Source organism: Notothenia coriiceps, unplaced genomic scaffold, assembly GCF_000735185.1.
Source record: "Notothenia coriiceps isolate Sejong01 unplaced genomic scaffold, NC01 NC01_scaffold00031853, whole genome shotgun sequence".
Classification (NCBI taxonomy): Eukaryota; Metazoa; Chordata; class Actinopteri; order Perciformes; family Nototheniidae; genus Notothenia; species Notothenia coriiceps.
This window is the reverse complement of record NW_011364554.1, coordinates 504,379-525,139: the sequence shown is the minus strand read 5'-3', so window position 1 is coordinate 525,139 and position 20,761 is coordinate 504,379. Positions and strand designations below refer to the sequence as shown.

The 20,761-nt window shown below is 39.7% G+C and overlaps 3 protein-coding genes across 4 annotated transcripts; 1 reads left to right on the top strand and 2 right to left on the bottom strand.

Moving 5' to 3' along the window:
- Window positions 1-659: 659 nt before the first annotated feature.
- Window positions 660-5,699, top strand: necap1 (NECAP endocytosis associated 1). The gene is made up of 7 exons (XM_010788456.1): window positions 660-857; window positions 1,827-1,927; window positions 2,333-2,437; window positions 2,631-2,712; window positions 2,830-2,938; window positions 3,135-3,279; window positions 4,105-5,699. Exons 1-7 carry the CDS (start codon window positions 679-681, stop codon window positions 4,215-4,217), a joined length of 834 nt encoding a protein of 277 aa, XP_010786758.1. The 5' UTR covers window positions 660-678; the 3' UTR covers window positions 4,218-5,699.
- On the bottom strand, window positions 5,690-9,504 carry mfap5 (microfibril associated protein 5). 2 transcript variants are annotated; one of them, XM_010788458.1, is made up of 8 exons: window positions 9,429-9,479; window positions 8,629-8,665; window positions 8,429-8,504; window positions 8,285-8,317; window positions 8,108-8,140; window positions 7,911-7,998; window positions 6,362-6,435; window positions 5,690-6,273 (listed from the first exon to the last, which is right to left on the bottom strand). In XM_010788458.1, the coding sequence occupies exons 3-8, from the start codon at window positions 8,469-8,471 to the stop codon at window positions 6,161-6,163; spliced, it is 384 nt and encodes a 127-aa protein (XP_010786760.1). In that variant the 5' UTR covers window positions 8,472-8,504; window positions 8,629-8,665; window positions 9,429-9,479; the 3' UTR covers window positions 5,690-6,160. The 2 variants fall into 2 exon arrangements, with proteins under 2 accessions (XP_010786760.1, XP_010786759.1); XM_010788457.1 differs by lacking the exon at window positions 8,629-8,665 and having other exon boundaries at window positions 9,429-9,504.
- Window positions 9,505-17,991: 8,487 nt separating this feature from the next.
- Window positions 17,992-19,968, bottom strand: aicda (activation-induced cytidine deaminase). The gene is made up of 5 exons (XM_010788455.1): window positions 19,833-19,968; window positions 18,980-19,145; window positions 18,576-18,858; window positions 18,331-18,446; window positions 17,992-18,225 (listed from the first exon to the last, which is right to left on the bottom strand). Exons 1-5 carry the CDS (start codon window positions 19,850-19,852, stop codon window positions 18,175-18,177), a joined length of 636 nt encoding a protein of 211 aa, XP_010786757.1. The 5' UTR covers window positions 19,853-19,968; the 3' UTR covers window positions 17,992-18,174.
- Window positions 19,969-20,761: the final 793 nt, after the last annotated feature.

The window sequence follows — 20,761 nt, the reverse complement described above, 5'->3', positions numbered from 1 at the left end:
ATGGGATGTCATCAAATGCCGTTGGCATGGCGACAGATCATTCACCATCAAGTTAGTTCAAAAGTTTGCAGTTCAAATATTCTGCTGCTTTTCCAAGCCTTTTTACTTTATTTTCTTCTCTCATCACACATTCAAGCCCCCAGTGTTCATGTATCATTTCAATCTAAATTCTTCACTTTCTTCTTACACATTACATTTCAGCATAGCAGTTTAGCGTCAGCTTTTCAGCATAAAGCATTCCCACTAGCAATTTATTCAGGAATTGCATTCTCTAGTTTTTGTTGATATCCCAAGCTATAGGTGCATAGTAGAAAAATGTAAGTTCATAGTTACTGTTAACCGCCTAAAGACAAAGAGGAGTAGGCCACAAGTAAGCTGGAAGTTAACTAGTAATTGTTTATAGATATCTCCTTAACAACAGGACAAATACAAAGCAACACTCTTTCCAGATAGGCTACATGTCTGGTATTCTGGTTTCTTTTTTGTAGCCTCCAACCCTAATAGGATGTCACTTTTGCTCTGACTTGATGCAGGCTCAAATGCCATTTCATCATTATAAAGTAAACAAACCATGCATTTGTGTAATGTGGATTGAATGCCTCTTTAAGAGCATCACAACAGCAGAGAGGATGTTGTCAGTGCGCATATACACCGTCTATTACGGTCACGGAGCCGTTAATGCCGCACAAACACGCCACTCACGACTCACCGTCACTACCACCAACGACGGCGTTCACCGACCGAGTAAAAGTCAAGATGGCGACCGAGGGTCAGTCCGAGTACGAGTCGGTCCTCTGTGTCAAACCTGAAGTCAACGTTTACCGAATCCCACCGAGAGCATCCAACCGGGCTATCAGGTGAGCGGGGGAGGCGAGGTTTCTCACCCAGCATCCGCGAGGTGCAGCCGCTAGAGGAGCCGTTGCCTCGGCGACCTACCTACCGAGCTCATCCCATAATTACGCAGGCTCAAGCAACGGTGTTTTTGTGCTGGTTGTTTTTGCTGTATTAGCAAGGTCTACACGGATAAATAACAAATGACTGGGGTTAGCAGCTTCACTGCGTTGGCCCACCAGTCAGGATAAGGGTTGGTTACCCTGTCAGTGTCAGAGTGTTTATATGCTGTCGTCCGAAGGGCCCATCAGAGGATACATTATGCTTACACTGCTTAAAAGTGATAGCATATGACAACAAACTCGGTAACCTTATGTTGCCTCAAAGATTATCATGTAGCTTGTCCATTCTTTAGTAGAAGGCAGTGCAGAGCAGCATCCCTGAAGCTGTGAAGAAGTATTGCTCAAGGACACTTCAGTAGGGTCAATGTTGTTTTTAACATAGGAAATGAAAGACAAATTGTAGTCCTGGCCCACTTAGTGTTACTTGTTTTTGAGTGACCACACTGGCGAGTTGCTGTTGTGTTATTGTAAAGGATGACATTTAATTGTTTAGCCCATTGTTCATTGGCTGCTGCTGCAGCTGCATCTGAGAGGACCTCACACCAACCACACAGTAGCACAGGCCTGCTTCCCATGAGACACATGATTGGTTAACCAGTGACCATTTGTACAGTGAGTAAGGGGTGATGATGTAATTTTTCAGCCTTAGGTCTAATGCCTTAGTCATGCTCTGCTCACATAGAAAACAGACAAAATAGAGCTAAAGTGTTGAAAGAATCACAACAGACATGTGCCCTCAAAACACAAATGTCCTGTTTCTCTTGCCGATTGTCCACCTCTGTGTTCTCATCACACTCAATACACCGCTACCGCCACTTCACCTACATCACACTACAGCTCCCTGACTGCCTGTGTGTGTGTTTTATGTCCCAGGGCTGCTGATTGGAAGCTGGACGCACCTGACTGGACCGGACGCATGCGTGTCACGGCCCGGGGGAAATTGGTCTTTGTTAAATTGGAAGACAAAATCTCTGGTGAGAGGGAGAAGCAGTGCCACTGTTTACTTGCACTGTTGTCGCTGTTGTAAATCATTTCACTGTGTTGGCCATCCCCCTCTCTGTTACTCATCCATTCCAAGGTGACCCAAACCCACATCCAAGTATGCAGTTTATTTTTAAGCAAACAGGGTGATCTTTTCTGTCTGTATCAGTGCATTCCAGTTATTGGCATGCTTGTTAGCCTCCGGTTATAAAATCTGAATTCTAAAAGTATCTATTTCGCAAAGCATTTCATGCCCTAAAGTAAATCCTAATGTTTTTTAGTTGAGTTTTGGCTTTGTAAAACTATGAAATTAGTCTCTTCATGATCCAAATTCCCAATGGAAAATATTGTTGAGTAGAAAGTGTATATGCTTTATTAATGTTTGTTCTTGCCTACAGGGGAGCTGTTTGCCCAGGCTCCAGTGGAGGAGTTCCCTGGCCTCACAGTGGAAACAGTCAGTGATTCAAGCCGTTACTTCGTGCTTCGCATCCAGGATGACAGTGGTGGGTTAACTGTTGGTTGACAAGCTGTAAATATTTTGTAAATGTGCTCATAAGTTATTAAGCATTCAAACAGGATGATCCAGAAATGGTTTAATTGTAGTGCACATTGTTCATGTCTAGTCTGTTTTTGTTTGCAGTACCTTCCAAACGCTCTGAATTAACCCCAACCTTTTTGTATGTTCATTTCTAACAGGCCGAAGTGCATTTATAGGCATTGGGTTTGGAGACAGAGGAGATGCCTTTGACTTCAACGTTGCACTTCAGGATCACTTCAAGTATGCTGCTGCTTCTGTGCTTGTCGCAAATCTTAAAAAACATATATTTGTTTATTCTGGTTTATGAAACTATCTGACAACAATTTGTTCTCCTTTGCCTCCCCTCGTCTTCTTCAGATGGGTGAAACAGGATGATGAATTTAAAAAGCAGGCGCAGACTCCAGACACCACCCCTAAACTGGACCTAGGCTTCAAAGAAGGACAGACTATTACTCTCAATATCGGGGTAACCTTATTTTCATTTTCTTTCTCTTAGGGTAGAACCTTACATTACTGGAACAGGAAATGGTCTCTGACGATTGAACGACCAAATACTGCTAATCAAAAATTGTTTTTTCTTATGTTATCTCTCCTGAAATTTTAGATTCACTATACTGACAGTCCCACACAAACACTCATGCTGTTTATGTATCTTTTTCCAGCAATCTAAAAAGAAGGACAGGTCCCGCCCGCAGAGTTCAGGAGGCTTTGGGCTTCTTCCACCTCCTCCTGGTGGCAAGTTAGCCCCACCTCCTGTAAAATCTACCAATCATAACACACAACCATCTGAAGGAGGAAGTGACACTGGTAGGTAGTTGTTGTGACACTACAAATTGTGACTGTTATCCTTAAATTCAAACAATAATTATTTTATGATCACATCAAAGTAATTTGATAGCTTGTTAATTCAAGATCACACAATAATATACAGTATGTATGTCAAGGTAAAAGGGGAAACATTCATTTATCACGATACTGAGAAAACAACATTTGGAGACAAATTGTTATTCTGTTGGCCTATAGGTAAGCATAGCATCGTCCTCATCACTGTTACTTTAGAGACAGCTCAACCTAAACCAAATAATCAAAATCAGTTTTTGAAAAGTCTAGCGGATGGTTAAACATTGTTACACCAATAATTCATTGCATTGGTCAATATAGAGCAGAGGAAAGTTAATTCCTTGTTGAAAGCTTGTATTTCCTTGGCCCCATTTGGGACAGTTGTAAAGCTGTTTCCAGTGGAGCACTTGTATCCACAGTCTTTACAATGAAAGTGGTGGGTGCAACGTTGACCTGTAGCAATACTGGCCAAAACTATGACAGATAGACTCCAGTTGCAAAATACTGGAATTTCTCTTTAAAAAATATTGTTGCTCCAATTCTCTCTCGCCCTCTGTGGAATATGCTTTTTCACTAAAATCAAACAGATTAGGTGGAAGAAGTCTCAGAGGTCAATACCTCAAACCTACAGCATGAAAACTATGTGGATGGCCAGAACAGTATTTCAGAAGATAGTTAAGCATAAAAAACAATTATCTGACTTCATAGTGGGTGAAATTACGTATAAATTCTGCTTAAAGTTGCTGAATTATCAGTCTGGAACAATCTTTGTATTTACTTTTCAACCTACAGGTTTCTTGCTAGACCTGGACACCAGCAACTCGAACACAGCGGCTCCATCCAACCCCACCACCACAGCCAGCTCTGACCTGTGGGGAGACTTTGACTCTGTATCCTCAAACTGAGGAGGGATACATTTGGCCTATCTCCTTCTTATCTTTCTGTACATTTATGCTGCACTTTTTGCAACTTTTGTTTATTCCCATTATGGGGTCCCATATCTCTCCCTGCCAAGCAGGATAACCCCCCTGTTCAAGTTGTTTTTGTTTTTGTTGGGTCTGTCATAGCTTTTGCTCTTTAGCCAGAAAGACACCCAGACCGCACTGTCTATTCTTAATTAGACATTTAGAACAACAGTATAGTCTGGGGACCGTCTTCCCTCTCTACTTCAGTTCACATTTGCACATTTGATTTATGCTTCTGCCCAATTTCTCCTCTTAATGTTTTAATTTCTATCGTAGAGTATACATAATAGAAATATGATCAAGGGAGACATAATCATAAACATCTGAGGATGAAATCTAATTACATATAATAATGAATGAATTGTCTGTACAGAGAATATTTATTTTAAATGTTAGTAGTTTGTAATTATTGTCATTGGTGCTGTCACCTGTTTGCTCTGTAGCTTATTTTATCTCCATGTCCCCAGAAGTGGGACTGACTATATGCACTGACTGGCAGTATACTCTGTCCGTGTAGTAGTATTGCATAAAGTCTGCATATAATAACGCAGGGATTGATCAAATCATAGATTTAGGTTACTGGAAGGTTTACCATACAATGATTTTACTTGAAAGAAGCTGATTTACAGTCAAGTTGTGCTCTCTATCGCTCTCTAGTGGCATCATTTTGAGAGGACGTTAAATTGGGATGCAGCTGTTGAACACATATTTCACTGGGGAGGGGTCCTTGGCACTGTGTGCATTGTTTAAACTCTAAAGCAAAGAGAAGAAGCAGAAATGTTTGATGCGGTAGGGTGTGAGCGATAGAAAGTGAGGCATCTAGTGCTTTTATCTTTGCTTCAAGGGGAAACCGAAATGATTTAGTCCATGTTATGTCATCCCTACTCAGCCCAGCTGTTAAAGCTGTGACTGGTGAGTCATTTGGGTCACAACCTCTCTCCTCCTCAATGAATAGGTCTGTGTTTCTGCACCGTCCCGTCAGTCCGGGGAGAACTTTTTTCTCATTAATTCTTTATGGTAAGGTGGTTAGGTGGCAGACCTCAAACCCAACATGTTGTACTGTACAAGTTTGAACTTCAATTCGATGTTAAGATGTATTTCTGTTAATAGTATTCTGATGCAGACAGACCAAGCCAGTCTGGGTTTGATGCAGTGTTTTGTTTTGATATTGTCATTTACAGACAAAGAGACTGATGCACAGCTCCCACATGCACGTGTGTTGTGACAGGATTAAAGTGACAAGTGATGGATGGATGTTGTTTGGAACACAGAGATTTTGTGAGTGTAAAGCGCTAAACAATGTTTGTCAGTGTTTGTTTACTGTTTCAGTTGTATGCATCGATCCCAAATGTTACTTGTAATTCAAACTGTATATGGAAATGTATATGCAAAGAAAAACATAAAGCTATAACTCAGTGACCATACTTTTATTGTTTTTTTGTTCCTGAATAACAAAGTGAAAAAGAAAAATCTATAAGCAAATAACTCGTGAACAAATGTACTTATACATTTATATTTTTGGTTACAATAGTGCACGTTATACTGATTGTCAGTGAGTAAAAAAGTGTGTCTTTCTTTGTACAATGAAATGACTCAGTGCTGCTATAGGTCCATTACTATAGTACCTCAAATGGATCTTGAGCTGCAGAAGATGTGGCCTGTGTCCAAAAACACACAGATGAAATGAGCTTCAATATTCTTACACAAGAGACTAAACATAGATATGACTCAGCGTACGTTTAAAAGAAAGACGGAGACCCCCAGGTGTCGAGTGGTGGATTTATGGCGTTTTGGGCTGTTTTTATGGCGACGCCTCTGGTTGGTTTGTGTCTCTAAGAGAGGCTCCATCTTCACAGGTGGTCACATCGCCATCCTGGGCCTCATCAGGCCTTGTTTGCCCAGGTTTTGGGGTTGCCACGGCGATTGCGACAGCGTTTCCTATAAGTTGACCTCTCGATACGCCTGGGCCACCCGGACGACTCTCGGCACAGTTCGGCTGTAATGTGCAAAAGACACCGATCGTTTCCAAACTACAATAATATTTAATGCATGATCATGCGTGTTTTACAGTTACACTTTCTCACCTTTCAGATAGTCATCCTGCTGGCACACCGTCCTCACACAGATCTCATTGTTGATCACATAGACACGAGAAATGCTGCATCACAAACAAAAGACAACATTAACATCATGAGCATTTTTTAGATACTTGTTCTCAAATCATTTTTTACAAATGTCTACATTTACTACCAACACAGTTATGTGACGTTTAAGGTATTAAATAACATTTGCTTTATATTGACCAGCTACAACATTAACAGGCTGCTGTGTTGCTTAGTATATTTTGCTGTTAATGCAAATGAATGATCGTTTACAAACATATCTTACTATTAGCAATATTGTTTCTATTATATCTTCGATCTATAATTTCATCGACTCACTCTCGCTCAGTGCTGATGATAAATAAAAGCATTTGTTTTTTACTGAACATTAACTTTGATTGTTGCTAATTTAGGTATTGAAATTCGATTGTCAACGAGAAATACTTAATGGGAATGAAATCAAGAAGGCAGGACTTATTTGTCATAGACTATTTCTGCATTGTGGTGTCATTGCTTTTTACTTGAGTTATTGGTCTGATTCTTATTTGACTTCGAGTTTCTGCAATATTAATGTGTTTTCAAGAATCAGTCATTGGCAAGACTAGAGTGGGAAACTAAGACATTCACTGTTGACATATAAATGAATTCTGCCTAATTTAGTAGGAAAGCTGATACAGCATTCCAACTATCTGTTTGCTACGCACAAAATTCTTTATTTTTTTTCCGCCGGGTTATTTTGCACCTCTTCTTCTCCCACATTCCACATCGCAGAAACTCTGTTCAAACATCAAAACGTTCAGCTCGGTCGGGAATCGATGGCTATTACTTTTCTTATTCATAACTTTCATAATTCCAGAGATACATCCCATAATTCATCACATTTTGAACATGGAAGTCAATGGAGAAACTCTTCAGACTTGAACAATCTTCATGCAAGATTGCATGAAGATTACTTCAACTGCTAACTGCTCCTTCATACTTTCACTCAGAAACCTCATTCCAACTTTAAAATGTTGCACATCTTTCTGACATTATTCGTGTAATACAACTTTTAAATCTGATTCGCACTTTTAGAGATATTAAACATTGTTCAGACCTTGGTAAAGAGGCATTCTTCAGATTTTGGAGTGCTTGATGTCACAGCTAGGGTGGAGGACAGATTTAATTTTGCCATCATATTTTCTTTTAAACCTGCAATGATTCCCAAACCCTACATTCCTGAGACATAATTTTTCATGGCGACAGATCATTCGCCATCAAGTTAGTTCAAAAAGTTTGCCGTTCAAATATTCTGCTGCAGCAAATATTCTGCTGCAGCCTTTTAACTTTATTTTCTTCTCTCATCACACACTCAAGCCCCCAGTGTTCATGTATCATTTCAATCTAAATTCTTCACTTTCTTCTTACACATTACATTTCAGCATAGCAGTTTAGCGTCAGCTTTTCAGCATAATGCATTTCCACTAGCAATTTCTTCAGGAAATGCATTGTCTAGTTACAACTGGTGTTCTGTAGAAACAAGGCGGCCCACCTGTAGATACAAAGAGCACCAATACATCTCTTGATGGGCTTGTGAACCGAGTACATCCTGGTGCATGGATACATCTCCTCCCTACAGTCTGCAGAAACAAAAGAGACAAGACATTTAAATTGTATCAATCACAATGACAAGAAAATACCTCCAGTTCACGGGGCCCCCTGAGTGGCTGTCACTCAGCTGTCAATCACCGTTTGGCAAACCTCCAGGTGGATCAGGGCTCTCTGAAAAAAAGGAGAGAAAACACGATCAGATTGGGAAAACATCTTAGCGCTGACCCAGAGCAATGACTCACAGACTGACAGATGGCATGCAACATATAACCTGTGCTGATCTCAAGGTGTGAATTATGAGGAGAAAGGCTTTACCGTTCTGCTGGGCTTGGGCTACAGCTGTGAGAGCTGTGGAACAGAAACCACATGAGGGGAGTGTTTCACAGCATAAAAACAAACACACAGCGACTCAACCGTAATTAAACAAGATGATTTGTGTGTCCTGTTTGGCAGCGTTACCTTGGAAACTGCAGAGGAGCAGGACCACTGGAAAGCTGCCCATTCCTTCAACTTGTAAGAGGGTGAGTTTTACGAGCTGCAGGAAACCGAAGAGGAAAAGAGTCAGGATGATTTCACAGAGTGGAACTGTTCAATATCCTCACTCAAGATTTTTGTTGCTGTTTATGTTTCCTTTAATCTCCTTGCATGTCAATGCTCACCGGTCACTGTAATGTTTTCCCTGAGGTTCTGCTCCGGCTAAAATCACAGAAAGTAAAGCTATGTTTTGGATATATTATAGAGGAGTGCCTGATGTCATTTTGCTGTGGAATAATATGTTCTACAGTTTATTCATGTCAACTTTGGAAACATCTAGATAAAGCAGGAGCAACTAAGGGAAACAAGTTTAAAATGACACGTTTTACTTCTGAAAACATGTTGTTCTCCTTCCCTTACTCCTTTTCTTACTTCTCCTTCCCTCTCCCGCCCTGCATCATTCCTCTCGTGATATGTCAGTGTAACTTTGGAGTCCAAGACATGAGTTCTCTCCAAAGAATGTGTTTTTTTTGTACCCCATTTGAGCGCCCCTCCGCCCCTCCTCTGGTACAGTCGCACATTCTTTTCCAGCTTTTTTTTCATTGAACATATTACTTCAATCTCACTGTACCATCATCACAATGTCACAAGTTTTAATAATCCCAGAGTCACACATTTGCAATTACTGAATTGAAAAACTCGGTTTAGCTCGGTGCATGCCTAAAGGTGACATGTTTTTCATTGCTTTTACTTACTGAACTCAGCATGCAACCATATATCACATTGCTATATAAAATATACATCCTAAAGTTAATTGGTCAATCCACAATTCACTTTTGCATTTCATGTTTGCATCTAATCAATAGGAAATACCCTTCTATTATTATGTTGGGATGTGAGATAACCTGCTCCTCACATGCTCATCTGTGTGCGTCATATTATGAGTTAAAATGAGTGGAAATAAGGATAATTAACTTGTACTCACAACTTTTCCGGTCGTCCACAACTGCTTCAGTTTTATGAAGCTTTTGTCTTCTCTTCTTTCCCCTCCTTCCATCTCCTCCCCCCTCCTCCTCCTCCTCCTCCCCTTGTTCTCCTAACTAGCACAGTGTTCTTGTTTTTTTTTTATTATTAGTAAAACATGTAGCTACAATCTGAGGTAATCTTTTGAAGAGTTTTTTCCTTTTTTTTGTTGTGCATCTTCTGCAGACATTATATTTGACAGATACATCAAAAGTATCATAGTGTGACAGAGTCTCATCACCACGCAAAGCAAAACATTCAGACTCTCCTCCACAAAAAGATGGGTAGTTGTTCTTTATAAAAAAAAAACTTCCATCAAATGTGTAAAGCCACACCAGTGACAGTGACGGAGGAATTTACCCGTTATTCTGTAGACACATACATACATATAAGAGTAACTGTCTTAATTTAAGATAATAATATAATGCATGCCGTCTTCTTCAAATGATTTGCTCTCTTCTTACACACAAATAATCAGAGACATCTAATTAAAGTGGGCCTCCGATTTGACTTTTGCACTCTTGAATCTCACCAGCAGGTGGAGCAGTGCACATAGTGTGTGATCTTTGGCCTCCACATTCAGGCCATGAGAGGTCAGTAAAATAAAAGTTACTGAGTTGAGAACAGTTAATGCCCTTAAATGAGCCAGGGCCTAAAGAATAAGCCCTCCTAACAGGACATCTCTGTTGTAGTTACCAGAGTCGTTCCCATGTTTCTAACACGTTTCAACTCCCAAAGTTATGTCGCACATTGTTGAAATAAAGTGTAAATGTAAAATTTTAATTCTTCATGGCAACCACAGCTTGTTTTATTTAGTTCTAAAACATTAAGTTCATTAATCAATTAGTGGATCAATAAAAAATCCACACTAATGTTAAATGATTAATCGTTTAGGTAATTTATGAAGCAAAACACCAAATATATATATAACATCTCACCATACACCGAATATCTTTGGGTGTTGGACCGTTTCAACCAAAAAAAAGACGCTTGAATAAGTCACCCAGGCCTAAGGTTATTGTTATAAGCATGAGATAAAATATTCATTAGTCGCAGCGGTAGTTTAATTCATTGTCACAGGAATTCACTTTGTTCCATTAGTTCTGGAGGGAAAAGTTAGTAAAAGGTTAAAAAAAAATAGTGTTATTTATACTGTCTTTTTCCTGTGATTGCTTTTGTCTAAATATATAATGCATCAACAGATTAAACTATACACACTTTTTAAATAAGCACACAAAAAGGCATCACCATGTGGGTCATTAGACATTTTTGATCCATGATCATAAGCCCACGGTACTCACATGCTTTCCTCTCTATTTATGTTCTTTAGTCCATTTTGTGAGTAAATGTGCCACATAAAGAAATGTATGTGGTGAGTTGTATGTGGCACAACTTTTACTGGCATAAGAAACCAAAAGAGTTAAATCTTGCACAATTGAGTCTCTTTAAAACTCTTCTTCTAACCTACAAAGTGCAAAATGGAGTGGCACCATCCTACCTAGCAGATCTTTTAAACCCCTATTGTCCCTCTGGGGTGTAACGCTCCCAGGTGGCAGGTCTTTTAGTAGTTCCCAGAGTCCGCAAAACAGCTACCAAGCTCCCTTTCTCTGGAATTAACTTCCTGTTTTTATTAGGGAGGCAGACAGTGTCCAACATTTTAAGAGTGTGTTAAAGACTTTCCTGTTTAATAAAGCCTATGCTGGTTTCAGATTACCCTATATGTTTGTCCTCCTGAGTCCTACATTTTATAGCATTTTATTTGATTGTTTTGATTGTATTCTTACTGTCTTTTTCTTTGTATTTGATCTCGTTTTAATTTAATCATGTTGTTTTTCATATGTTCTTGTCATTTTAACTATATTTTACACTGTCACCTATGATTGTTATTCTGTAAAGACAAACATATTTTGTGATATTGAGCTAAAAATAAACTTGATTTGATTAATCATTTGATGAACTTCATCAGTTGATTGAACACATTGTTTGTTTCATACCTATATAATCAAACAATTCATCTTTAATCCACACTCACTTTATTATCAGCATACACAAAATATCCTTTAATATCCCAAGTGATTATCTGTGCAAATATGAAAACTATAGCTCCTGAGCCTTTGAATCAGGGACACTTTGAATGTTGAAACTATGTTTTTCATTGGGACCCTCTACCTACATTGTGAGGGAAACTTGACTCCAGAATGACTTGACTAATATAAATATTGCTACACATTCTTCTGAAGTCACAACTCTCACTGGCTCTCACACTACAGTAGGCCTTGTCAGTTCAAGAGTCACTCATCATTCCCTTGACATATCTGGGCTACACAGGGGGACCCTGTGGGATGGCCCTAACAAGGTCGACAGGGCGAGGACGATGACAGTTTGACAGATGGAGGCCGTGTACAGAAAGGGAGAAAGAGTGGAGCCTGGAGAGATGATCAGTCCTTCGAAAACATGAACCTGCCACTTTACCCTGCCCACGCTGCTCAGGCGTGAGGCGAAAGAAGATCTGAAAGGGTCAGAAAAAGAGGGGAGTAAAGGAAGCAGGTGGTGGGGGAGCCAGAAAGCAGCGCAGAATGGCAAACTGGCAAACATGCCAGAGAGTAAACACATGATAATCTCTCGACTTGTTTATTAGTTAGATGGCAATGCAAGATGCATGCCAGTTCTGCAATACATAGCAGCGACCTTCTTTTCACCCCAACACTGCTCCCTCCCTCTATAGCTCCCCATTAGGGAGCTGTACTGCTGTGTTTCCTATGCTTTTAAACACACATGCCCACACACACACACTGCAGCAGGTTAACTCTCTCATTAGCACATTACGATTCTCAGTGAAGGCTTACTCAGGACATACTAGATTGAGTTAAGCTCATTAGTGCTTCTCACTGCAAAAGTGTTCATTTGAGTCTCTCTAGTGAGTAAGGATTATCATTCCTGATCCTGTGAAATAAATGAGGTGACAGGGAAAGTTGGGAGAGTACGGGGAAAGTATAGGACATGGTGACCCAGGTGTTTTTCTTCCCTGTGGGGATACATGTCAGACATTCAGCCCTATGAATTATTTATTTGCTCCACTGTGCCCATCAATCTGGCTCTCATATCTGTCTTTGCTGATATTCCTTTCCTGACATTTGGCAACTATTACAAGATATCTTTCTTAATATCTGTTACACCTAACATACTTTTCCAGCTGGTTGTCCACACATTTTTCATCCATGGCACCCGTGGTCATTTATTCTGTTAAGGAAACATTTATATTACGGAACATGAAACCCATAAACAAGGGATCTTACTATTTACATTTTTAAGATTTTTTTATGGGCAGTAAATGTCACACCATGCCTTCACGAAGTGTAAACTTTTGTGCCAATGTGAGGTTCATTCGATACCAGCAGCATGAAATCAGATTTTTGCTGACATTATAAATCTAAATCTGATGATCTCTGGTTACATATTTGCGAATATCTAAATGTCTGTCGTGACTTGGAAGAAGGAACAAGACTTAAAGTCAATTGAGCTGCAGCTATGGACATTGCAGTTAGATTTTAGTAGGGACATGCGTGTGTGTAGCTTACCTTATTTCTCCTGTTTTCATCATCCCTGCCATTTGTCCTCATGGGCCTCGAGAAGATTTGCACCGTGATTATCCTCTTCGTGTTGGCATTCTATTGTCTCTGTGGTCCGCACCATGTGTTTCCATTTGTCAGGCTGCGGTCCTCCATTAACCCGGTCCCACCCGAGTGTCACATGAGCTTTGTGTCTTCTGTTTCCTGGAAAACATAGCATCCCAAACTGCGGTTACTAAAGGAGATACCATGTGTTTGTAAATACACTTTACTATTGACCACAGCTAAAGAAGCAGATCTTGGTTTATGTTACCGTGGACCTGAGAGGAGAAAGGTCAAGGGAGAGAATGAATGAAGGGGAGAAACAGTTATAGTTACACAAATCAGATATGACTACAAGGGAAAAATGAAAAGGGAAGACAAGGCCTAAGTGTCACAAGAGGAGAAACACAGTGGGAAAGTGATCATCAAGAGAGACGAGGGAGTTAACAGGCAGGATGGGTCACAGTGTTCCATCAGATTGTGCTTATACAGGTCTGCAGTCGCCAAGGCAGCCTGACTTTTGCATATTGAGGGCTGTGGATTGCAGATAGTCAGAGAGGTGATGATGTGCATGGTGTGTAAATAGATGGTTCTGGGATCTATTTATAAACCCATCTTGAGTGGCCCTTAGCAGGGGTTAGCACAAGCCCTATTGACATACAATCACAGCGCACTGATAATTAGCAGCTTGCTACCAACAGGGACGCACTCCAACCTAAGGACTGAAATACTGTGCACACTGCAGTTTGAATAAATGTAAATCCTGTGGTCAATTTTTACGCTAACTAAATGAAGGTGAGGAAGACACAACTCCATATATTGTCAACAAAAGTTAATTGTGGAGGTGCATAATATTTGTTTTGCCTTTACAAAAGTAGACTGTTGTCAACATCATAACATGATCCCGTCGTGGCAGAAGTGTGTCAAGTGTCTATAACTGTACCAACGCATTCTTTTGGGGGCAATGTGACAGTAATGCAGGTGATTCTTCACAGACTAATTGTCCCTTGTGACACATGTAGGACAGATGAACTACACTGCATGTGTGCAGAATTCCCATGAGGTTTGTTCTAGAGTCAACACGTCAATCACTCTTGTATATTATGATGTCCTTTTAGCTTCACTTTGAACAAATATTATCTCTGGAAACCTAACCTATAGCCTTGGCAATAAACCTTTTTCTAACTAATTCTGAAACCATGTGTCTTCTGCTGCAAGTAGGCTAGTATAGAGTACCAGCGGTTTGAATCAAATTAACCTAGAAGAAGTTAACACTGTTATCACTAACAGGTTGTATTGTTCAGTCCAATTTTAGATGTGCTTTGTCTGTTCGGCAGCACCTGTTGCTTCACCATGTCAAAGATGTCACTTTTTTCTACTCTCTTGCATAAATATCAATGTTTATATATTAATAACTGATTTATTATTTACACTTAACTTAAAAGAGGTCAGCTTTGGTTCAACCCCACATTTACAATAAGAATTAGAACCAGGAAGTGCCATTCTAAAAATGCAATTTAGGATCATCTATTGTCATTTTACACCACAGTGTTGTGCAACAAAATGCAGTAGACCCTCCAGAAAAACGCGATTCTGCGATCGCAGAATTTACCGCATAATCAGCAAAATGGCGCAGATTTTTAAAAGGCCGCATATTTATCAAAAGGCCGCATAATCCCCGCATTTTTCCACACAAAGTTGAGAAGAAAAAAAAGTTAACTCGTCTTGACGTGACGTCATCAGCTCGTGCATCAGAGAATGTAAACAACACTGTATAGAGTGAACGTGTGGAGCTCACACGATAGAGAAAACACCAAGATGAAAAAATCTAATCCATCTCATTTACCGACGAACATTTCTACTAAAGACCGTGCAAAAAGTGGGGGGGAACTATTCTGCACCCCGTGCAACTGTGTGTTGGAGCATAAGAGAAAATCGACGGTGACGACCCACTTTGATTCATTCAAACTAGGGGTGCACCGAATGGGAAATTCTTGGCCGAAACCGATACCGAAAATAGGAAACAGTTGGCCGAAAACCGAATGCCGAAAGGCCGAAATGATTAATAGAAATATATATATATATATATATATAATGTATACATTTTTTACCAATGATGTTCAGCTGCCTGATTATGGAAAAATAAATGATTATGGCAAAACTTAACTTAAATAATAATCACTATCATGGGTCCATAAAACATTTATTCAGCACTTTTGAATGCATACAGTACATTAATTCCAAGTCAAGTGCATTTTCTTTTCTCTGTAGGATAACTACAACAAAGTGCATTCAGAACAAAGCCAAGGTGCTTTAAAACTGCATAAACATCTAGGCCAGTAGGCCTACAACAAAATAGTGTAAATAAAGACTGTAACAGCCAGGCCTTCAACAACAACAAATTCACCTATAAGTGCATTCATACAAATGTGCAAACTGGATAAATCCNTCAACTGCTAACTGCTCCTTCATACTTTCACTCAGAAACTTAATTCCAACTAAAAGTTGTGTTACACGAATAATGTCAGAAAGATGTGTAACATTTTAAAGTTGGAATTAAGTTTCTGAGTGAAAGTATGAAGGAGCAGTTAGCAGTTGAAGAAGGAGCAGTTAGCAGTTGAAGTTGCATGGAGATGGTTGAAGTCGGAAGATTTCTCCATTGACTTCCATGTTAAAAATGTGATGAATTATGGGATGTATCTCTGGAATTATGAAAGTTATGAGTGATAAAAAGTAATAGCCATTGATTCCCGACCGAGCTGTAACGTTTTGATGTTTGAACGGAGTTTCTGCAATGTTCAATGTGGGAGAAGAAGCAGCGCAAAATAACCCGGTGGATTAATAAAGAATTTTGTGCATAGCCTAACAGATAGTTGGAATGATCAGCATTCCCACTAAAAAATAGAACCATTTATATCCACTAATTAATTCAAAGTCATCATAGAGAATGTGGTTGTTTTCCCCCAGGTCATTGTGTTAATGAGTGTTCTTATACTATGAATTTTGTTTAAATCTGATTGCAAGCAAGGGCAATTATTTGTCATACCCACTTAACGGGAGGAAACTCAGCTATCAGACAACATTAACTATTTGTTGTTAAACGAAACAAAAGGGCTAATTCAGAGGCTTGGTATGACAAGCCTCTGAATTAGCCCTGAGCGAAAATGCTTAGCACAGAACTCACGGTAGAGATACCTTATTACTTATCGGATCTGCACAAACAAGATATCAGCTAGCAAACTGAGATTCCACAGATTCTAGAAATATTAGTATCATCACTGCACGACCAAAACTTGCGGCAGTGGAAGTGAACCTAGACAACACACAACGTAGCTTTACGGGACCGAAAGGGAAAATAAGTCTTACCGTTGCTGTTTTCTGATAAAAAGTTGTGTTCAATGGCATTACAACGCATACTACGCTGCTGAAGGTTAATCCAATGTGTCTGTGTCACTTTGAAATTATTACTGATAATCCATCTTCATATTTATGTCAATAACGGAGATTTCATATTAGCTGCTAACAGGGTTGGAATCATAGGTTGGAATACATGTAACGGCATTACGTAATCAGAATACAAAAATCAAGTAGGCTAACTGTATTCAGCTCGCGTTACATTTGAAAAACGAGTAATCTGATTACAGTTACTTTCGCAAATCTGAAGTGACTACATTTTGGATTACTTATTGGAATTATTGGTGGAAAGATTTCCTCACAACATTTAATATTCATTACCAAAGGTACAGCCGAATCATCACAGCGCACAAAACCTATTACCGCCGCAGATGGACCAAAAAAGGGAGCATTTGAAAAAAATTCCCGGGTCCGCTCAGTGAAACAATAACAACGAAACATGGAGGAACAGAAGTCTGCCTTTAAATCGTGTGTGTGTGTGTGTGTGTGTGTGTGTGTGTGTGTGTGTGTGTGTGTGTGTGTGTGTGTGTGGTTAAAAGTTAAAACCATGGTTAAAACACAACACGTTCAGTTTCATTTTGCTTTTTGTGTCTCCTGTACACCAAAACATACCTATCTGTGATGGAAAAATAAAGTAATCCAAAAGTAATCTAAAAGTAGTCTGATTACTTTTTTAAGACACGTAACTGTAACTGTATTCGGATTACTTTCAGAGCCATGTAATCAGTAATCAGTAACTGATTACATTTACAAATTAACCCTCCGCACCCTGGCTGCTAATGATAGCTACGAGAGTGTATGACAGCTTCCGGTTCCGGGGCATTCTGGCTACGCATCACTCATTCACCAATGGGTAATGTTTAGATGAATTTTAGGAACTTCCCCTCAATTCTATTGGTTCTAACGGTTAAAAAGAGGTGTCAATCATCAAAATCGACGAGGTGGGCCAGAGATATGGAAAATGCACCCAAATTACCCCAGATTCAAAATCTCTCTGGTCAAATGTCACTTGTTTTGCATCAATCTTGATACAGGGTACTTACTATATGTTATAGTTTCGATTCCTAAAGCTTTTAGTCTACTATCCCATCATTCAAGGGTGGTTTTCACTATAAGTAATGTTTTTTTGTTTGGACAGACTATAATTTACATTTTTTTACTATGTTCAATCTGAATTTACTTTAAAATAAAAAAAATCTATATTGATTCTGACTCTTCTACATCCAACTCACAGGTTTATCATTGCTTTGAGAAAAAATATTATGAATTTACCCCTTTTAGAAGGGAAGATATGGTCATTTGTTTTCGAGCCTGAGAGCTGAAAAACAGGCTCGGGGCTTAACTGGTTAATTTGAGGCCAATCCTTAACAATGCTCTCAATTACTCCTTTATAGTTCAACAATATTTTTTGAAAAGCTGATGGGCTAACAAGAACTAGATAAGTTAACATCAACAACACAACACAACACAATATATTATCTCATTGTTTTATTTCACTTCAAAATATCCTACAGTACTACAGAAACAGCAAGCAGCAGCTACTCATCCTTGCAAGCCTTGGCACAACTTGAAAGCAGCTTTTTCTCAGTTTTTCTCATTCTCAGTTTAGCAGTTGTAGCGAATGATAGACATGTTTGTTTATATAAACTTAAAAGTGACACCAGAGGAGGTCACATGTATTTCTTACAGTCCAAGAAGCTTGAAGGCATCTCTCAAATCTTCAGTTTCACACGGCTAAGAAAGAAAGAGAGAATAATATCAGTGTTAGGATTTTAAACAAATCATTGGTTTGATTTAATCCTGTTGTTTGAGGAAAAACATTCAGTCGGGTAAATGTACCTGAAGGATGCGTTTGAGTTTTCTGGCAAGGCGAACAGAGTTTTGGTGCAGATCTTCCCATGGCTTGAATTTGCTCTGTTTACAATCCACAAAGTTATGCCAGCAATAGAAAAAGTCTGAAAAGAAAGGGCAAACATGAACATGCATGATTAAGAAAACAATTCGGTTTGCTTTCATTTGTTTCTGAATCTGGAATCATGTACATGGGCTCTATCTTCCACATAAACACCAATTTGTGCCTCCACCTTTGTAACTCATGACAGAGGTCTGCACGCCAGCTTTTTTCAGCATTATTAGGCCGTCTCTTGCAGGGCTATTCTCCATGTCACAGAAGTAAAGACGAGAGACGAAGATCCTGAGGCGAAGATTGGGCGTCTGGCTGAGGAACTGGGACAGTCTGATGGAGCAGTTTGCGCAGGGGGACCAGGAGCAGAACCAGGTGATGGAGTAACTGAGCCTCTTCTCTCCAGTACCTTCACATCCCAACAGACCAGGGCACAGGGCGCCCAGGTAGCGCAGGAACAGTAGCTATGGAGGTGAAGGATGACACAGAAAACAGGAGGGATACAATTAAATATTTACAGTTATTATTTTTGCCCCTGAACAGGCCCCTCTCACATGCTGCTCCATCTTGACCCATATCACCTACCTCTACATGGCAGCCATTGCGATTGCGAAGGTGTCCGAAGTCAAAGGTTAAGGAGTCTGGTCCCACCCGCCTCTTCACTACAAAGCAGAGGTATGTCTCACACCGGCCCCTTGCCCAGCGCATGTTCTTGTAATGGTAGATGAACTTTTTTCGAGGCATAAGCACGCTGAGTCAAAGTGAGAAAAATGTTCAATTTGTATTATGTAATGCTATGATCCACAATGAAGCATACCTAAAGAATATAAAACTTTTATTTTTAAGCTTAGGTCCTCCTTAAAACTTTGCATTCAAGATTCAAGTCAATATTTCGTCAGTAATTCTCAAAAGTGTTTTCCACACTAAAAACGTTGGTGACAGATGGTCTCGGTAGTATTCCGTAATTCTAAATCAAGAAACTCTAAGACAGTCTCTGTGAAGAAACTCATGAAATACTCCTTTCACTTATAATTAGTCAGATGAATCACACATATTTAAGTTTCAATCCTAAGAAGTTAGCACAATAAACTCATGCAAAGCCTGCGGGTAACCGAATGTGAGTAATGGACACTCAGAAGACAACTTTCATTTATTCCCTTTATCTCACTCTCAGTTTCACCGCTTTTAGCGAAACCAGGACAGTTATCATTACTCATTAATACCGAAACCACATTATGCTCAAGCTGGTATAGTACCAGACTTATTGAAACTGAATTTCACTGAATAATATTTTATGTTGGTATTATCAACATAATAAACACTTCTAAAAAATAAAAAAAATGTTTTTAATTTAATAGTTTGCATGTGTAATCTATATAAATGTGTGTCAAACAGAAATAAATACATCATATGAATAGAATGTATTCATTTTGCTCACCTGTCAAGCTTTGTAATCATTTTCGAAAGACGCGCTGCTTTGTCCTTTGGCAGGCGTGGGCAATAAACGGAGGTAAATGACAAATAGCTAAAGTGAGTGGAAGTGTGTGTCTGTGTGTGTGTGTGTGTGTGTGTGTGTGTGTGTGTGTGTGTGTGTGTGTGTGTGTGTGTGTTTATTGGGGGGTTAAAGGAAGGGAACTGAGAACATATACCTTTAACTTTAACATCCTGCACACAACAGAAGCAGCTTCTGGTTGGACAGAAAGATTTTTCAAAATTAGTTCATGGTGCGTGATACAAATGAAACAGAGTCATTGTATTGTCTTGCTGCAAAACAATTACATCTATAAATGAATAAAAGCTTTTCAAGGCCACAATTTGAACATTTTTACATTTGTACACTAAGTGATTGATGTGAAAGGAATGTCATTTGGGCGCCAAATTGCACAACACAGATTCAAACAAATAATCTTAGTGACCACACATAAGTGTTTGACGTGCTTTGTAACCTTTGGAGTATTTCACAGACGTCAGTAAAGTGAGCCAACTGGCTGGAACTTTCCAAACACTCCGAAAACTCATCACAGTATCTGGCTCTCCACTTTAGTTTTCCAAGATCATTGGGCAAAAACTTCCAAATAACTTCTCACCTTGATCCACTGTGGGATTGTCACTGACCCCTCCTGCTATTCAGCCTTTCCACCTAGCGTGTTCCCCCACCTCTCTGGGCCCCTCGTTTTGGTGGAGCTACAGGCGTTCCCAGGCCTCTGAGGTCTTTACACCTACTTCGTCCTCTGATCTGGGTTTTCCCAAACTGTGTCAAGCTGGGAGCAGAACTGTAATCGACCTCCCTCACCCCTACGTGTGTGCTAGACCGACCGGCCAGCTGACCGACCGCAGTATGTGGATGAATCTCTCTCAGAAGCCTTT

Excerpts from the sequence above, each read along its gene's own strand:
- aicda (XM_010788455.1), bottom strand. The coding sequence starts at position 19,852 with ATGATTACAAAGCTTGACAG. Across the intron at positions 18,859-18,979 it reads GCAATGGCTGCCATGTAGAG|CTACTGTTCCTGCGCTACCT; the intron begins GTAGGTGATATG and ends TCACCTCCATAG. Across the intron at positions 18,226-18,330 it reads AACTCAAACGCATCCTTCAG|CCGTGTGAAACTGAAGATTT; the intron begins GTACATTTACCC and ends TTTCTTTCTTAG.
- necap1 (XM_010788456.1), top strand. The coding sequence starts at position 679 with ATGCCGCACAAACACGCCACTCACGACTCACCGTCACTACCACCAACG. Across the intron at positions 1,928-2,332 it reads ATTGGAAGACAAAATCTCTG|GGGAGCTGTTTGCCCAGGCT; the intron begins GTGAGAGGGAGA and ends TCTTGCCTACAG. Across the intron at positions 2,713-2,829 it reads GCACTTCAGGATCACTTCAA|ATGGGTGAAACAGGATGATG; the intron begins GTATGCTGCTGC and ends CGTCTTCTTCAG.
- mfap5 (XM_010788457.1), bottom strand. The coding sequence starts at position 9,500 with ATGGAAGGAGGGGAAAGAAGAGAAGACAAAAGCTTCATAAAACTGAAG. Across the intron at positions 8,318-8,428 it reads GCTCCTCTGCAGTTTCCAAG|CTCTCACAGCTGTAGCCCAA; the intron begins GTAACGCTGCCA and ends TCTGTTCCACAG. Across the intron at positions 6,274-6,361 it reads GCAGGATGACTATCTGAAAG|CCGAACTGTGCCGAGAGTCG; the intron begins GTGAGAAAGTGT and ends TGCACATTACAG.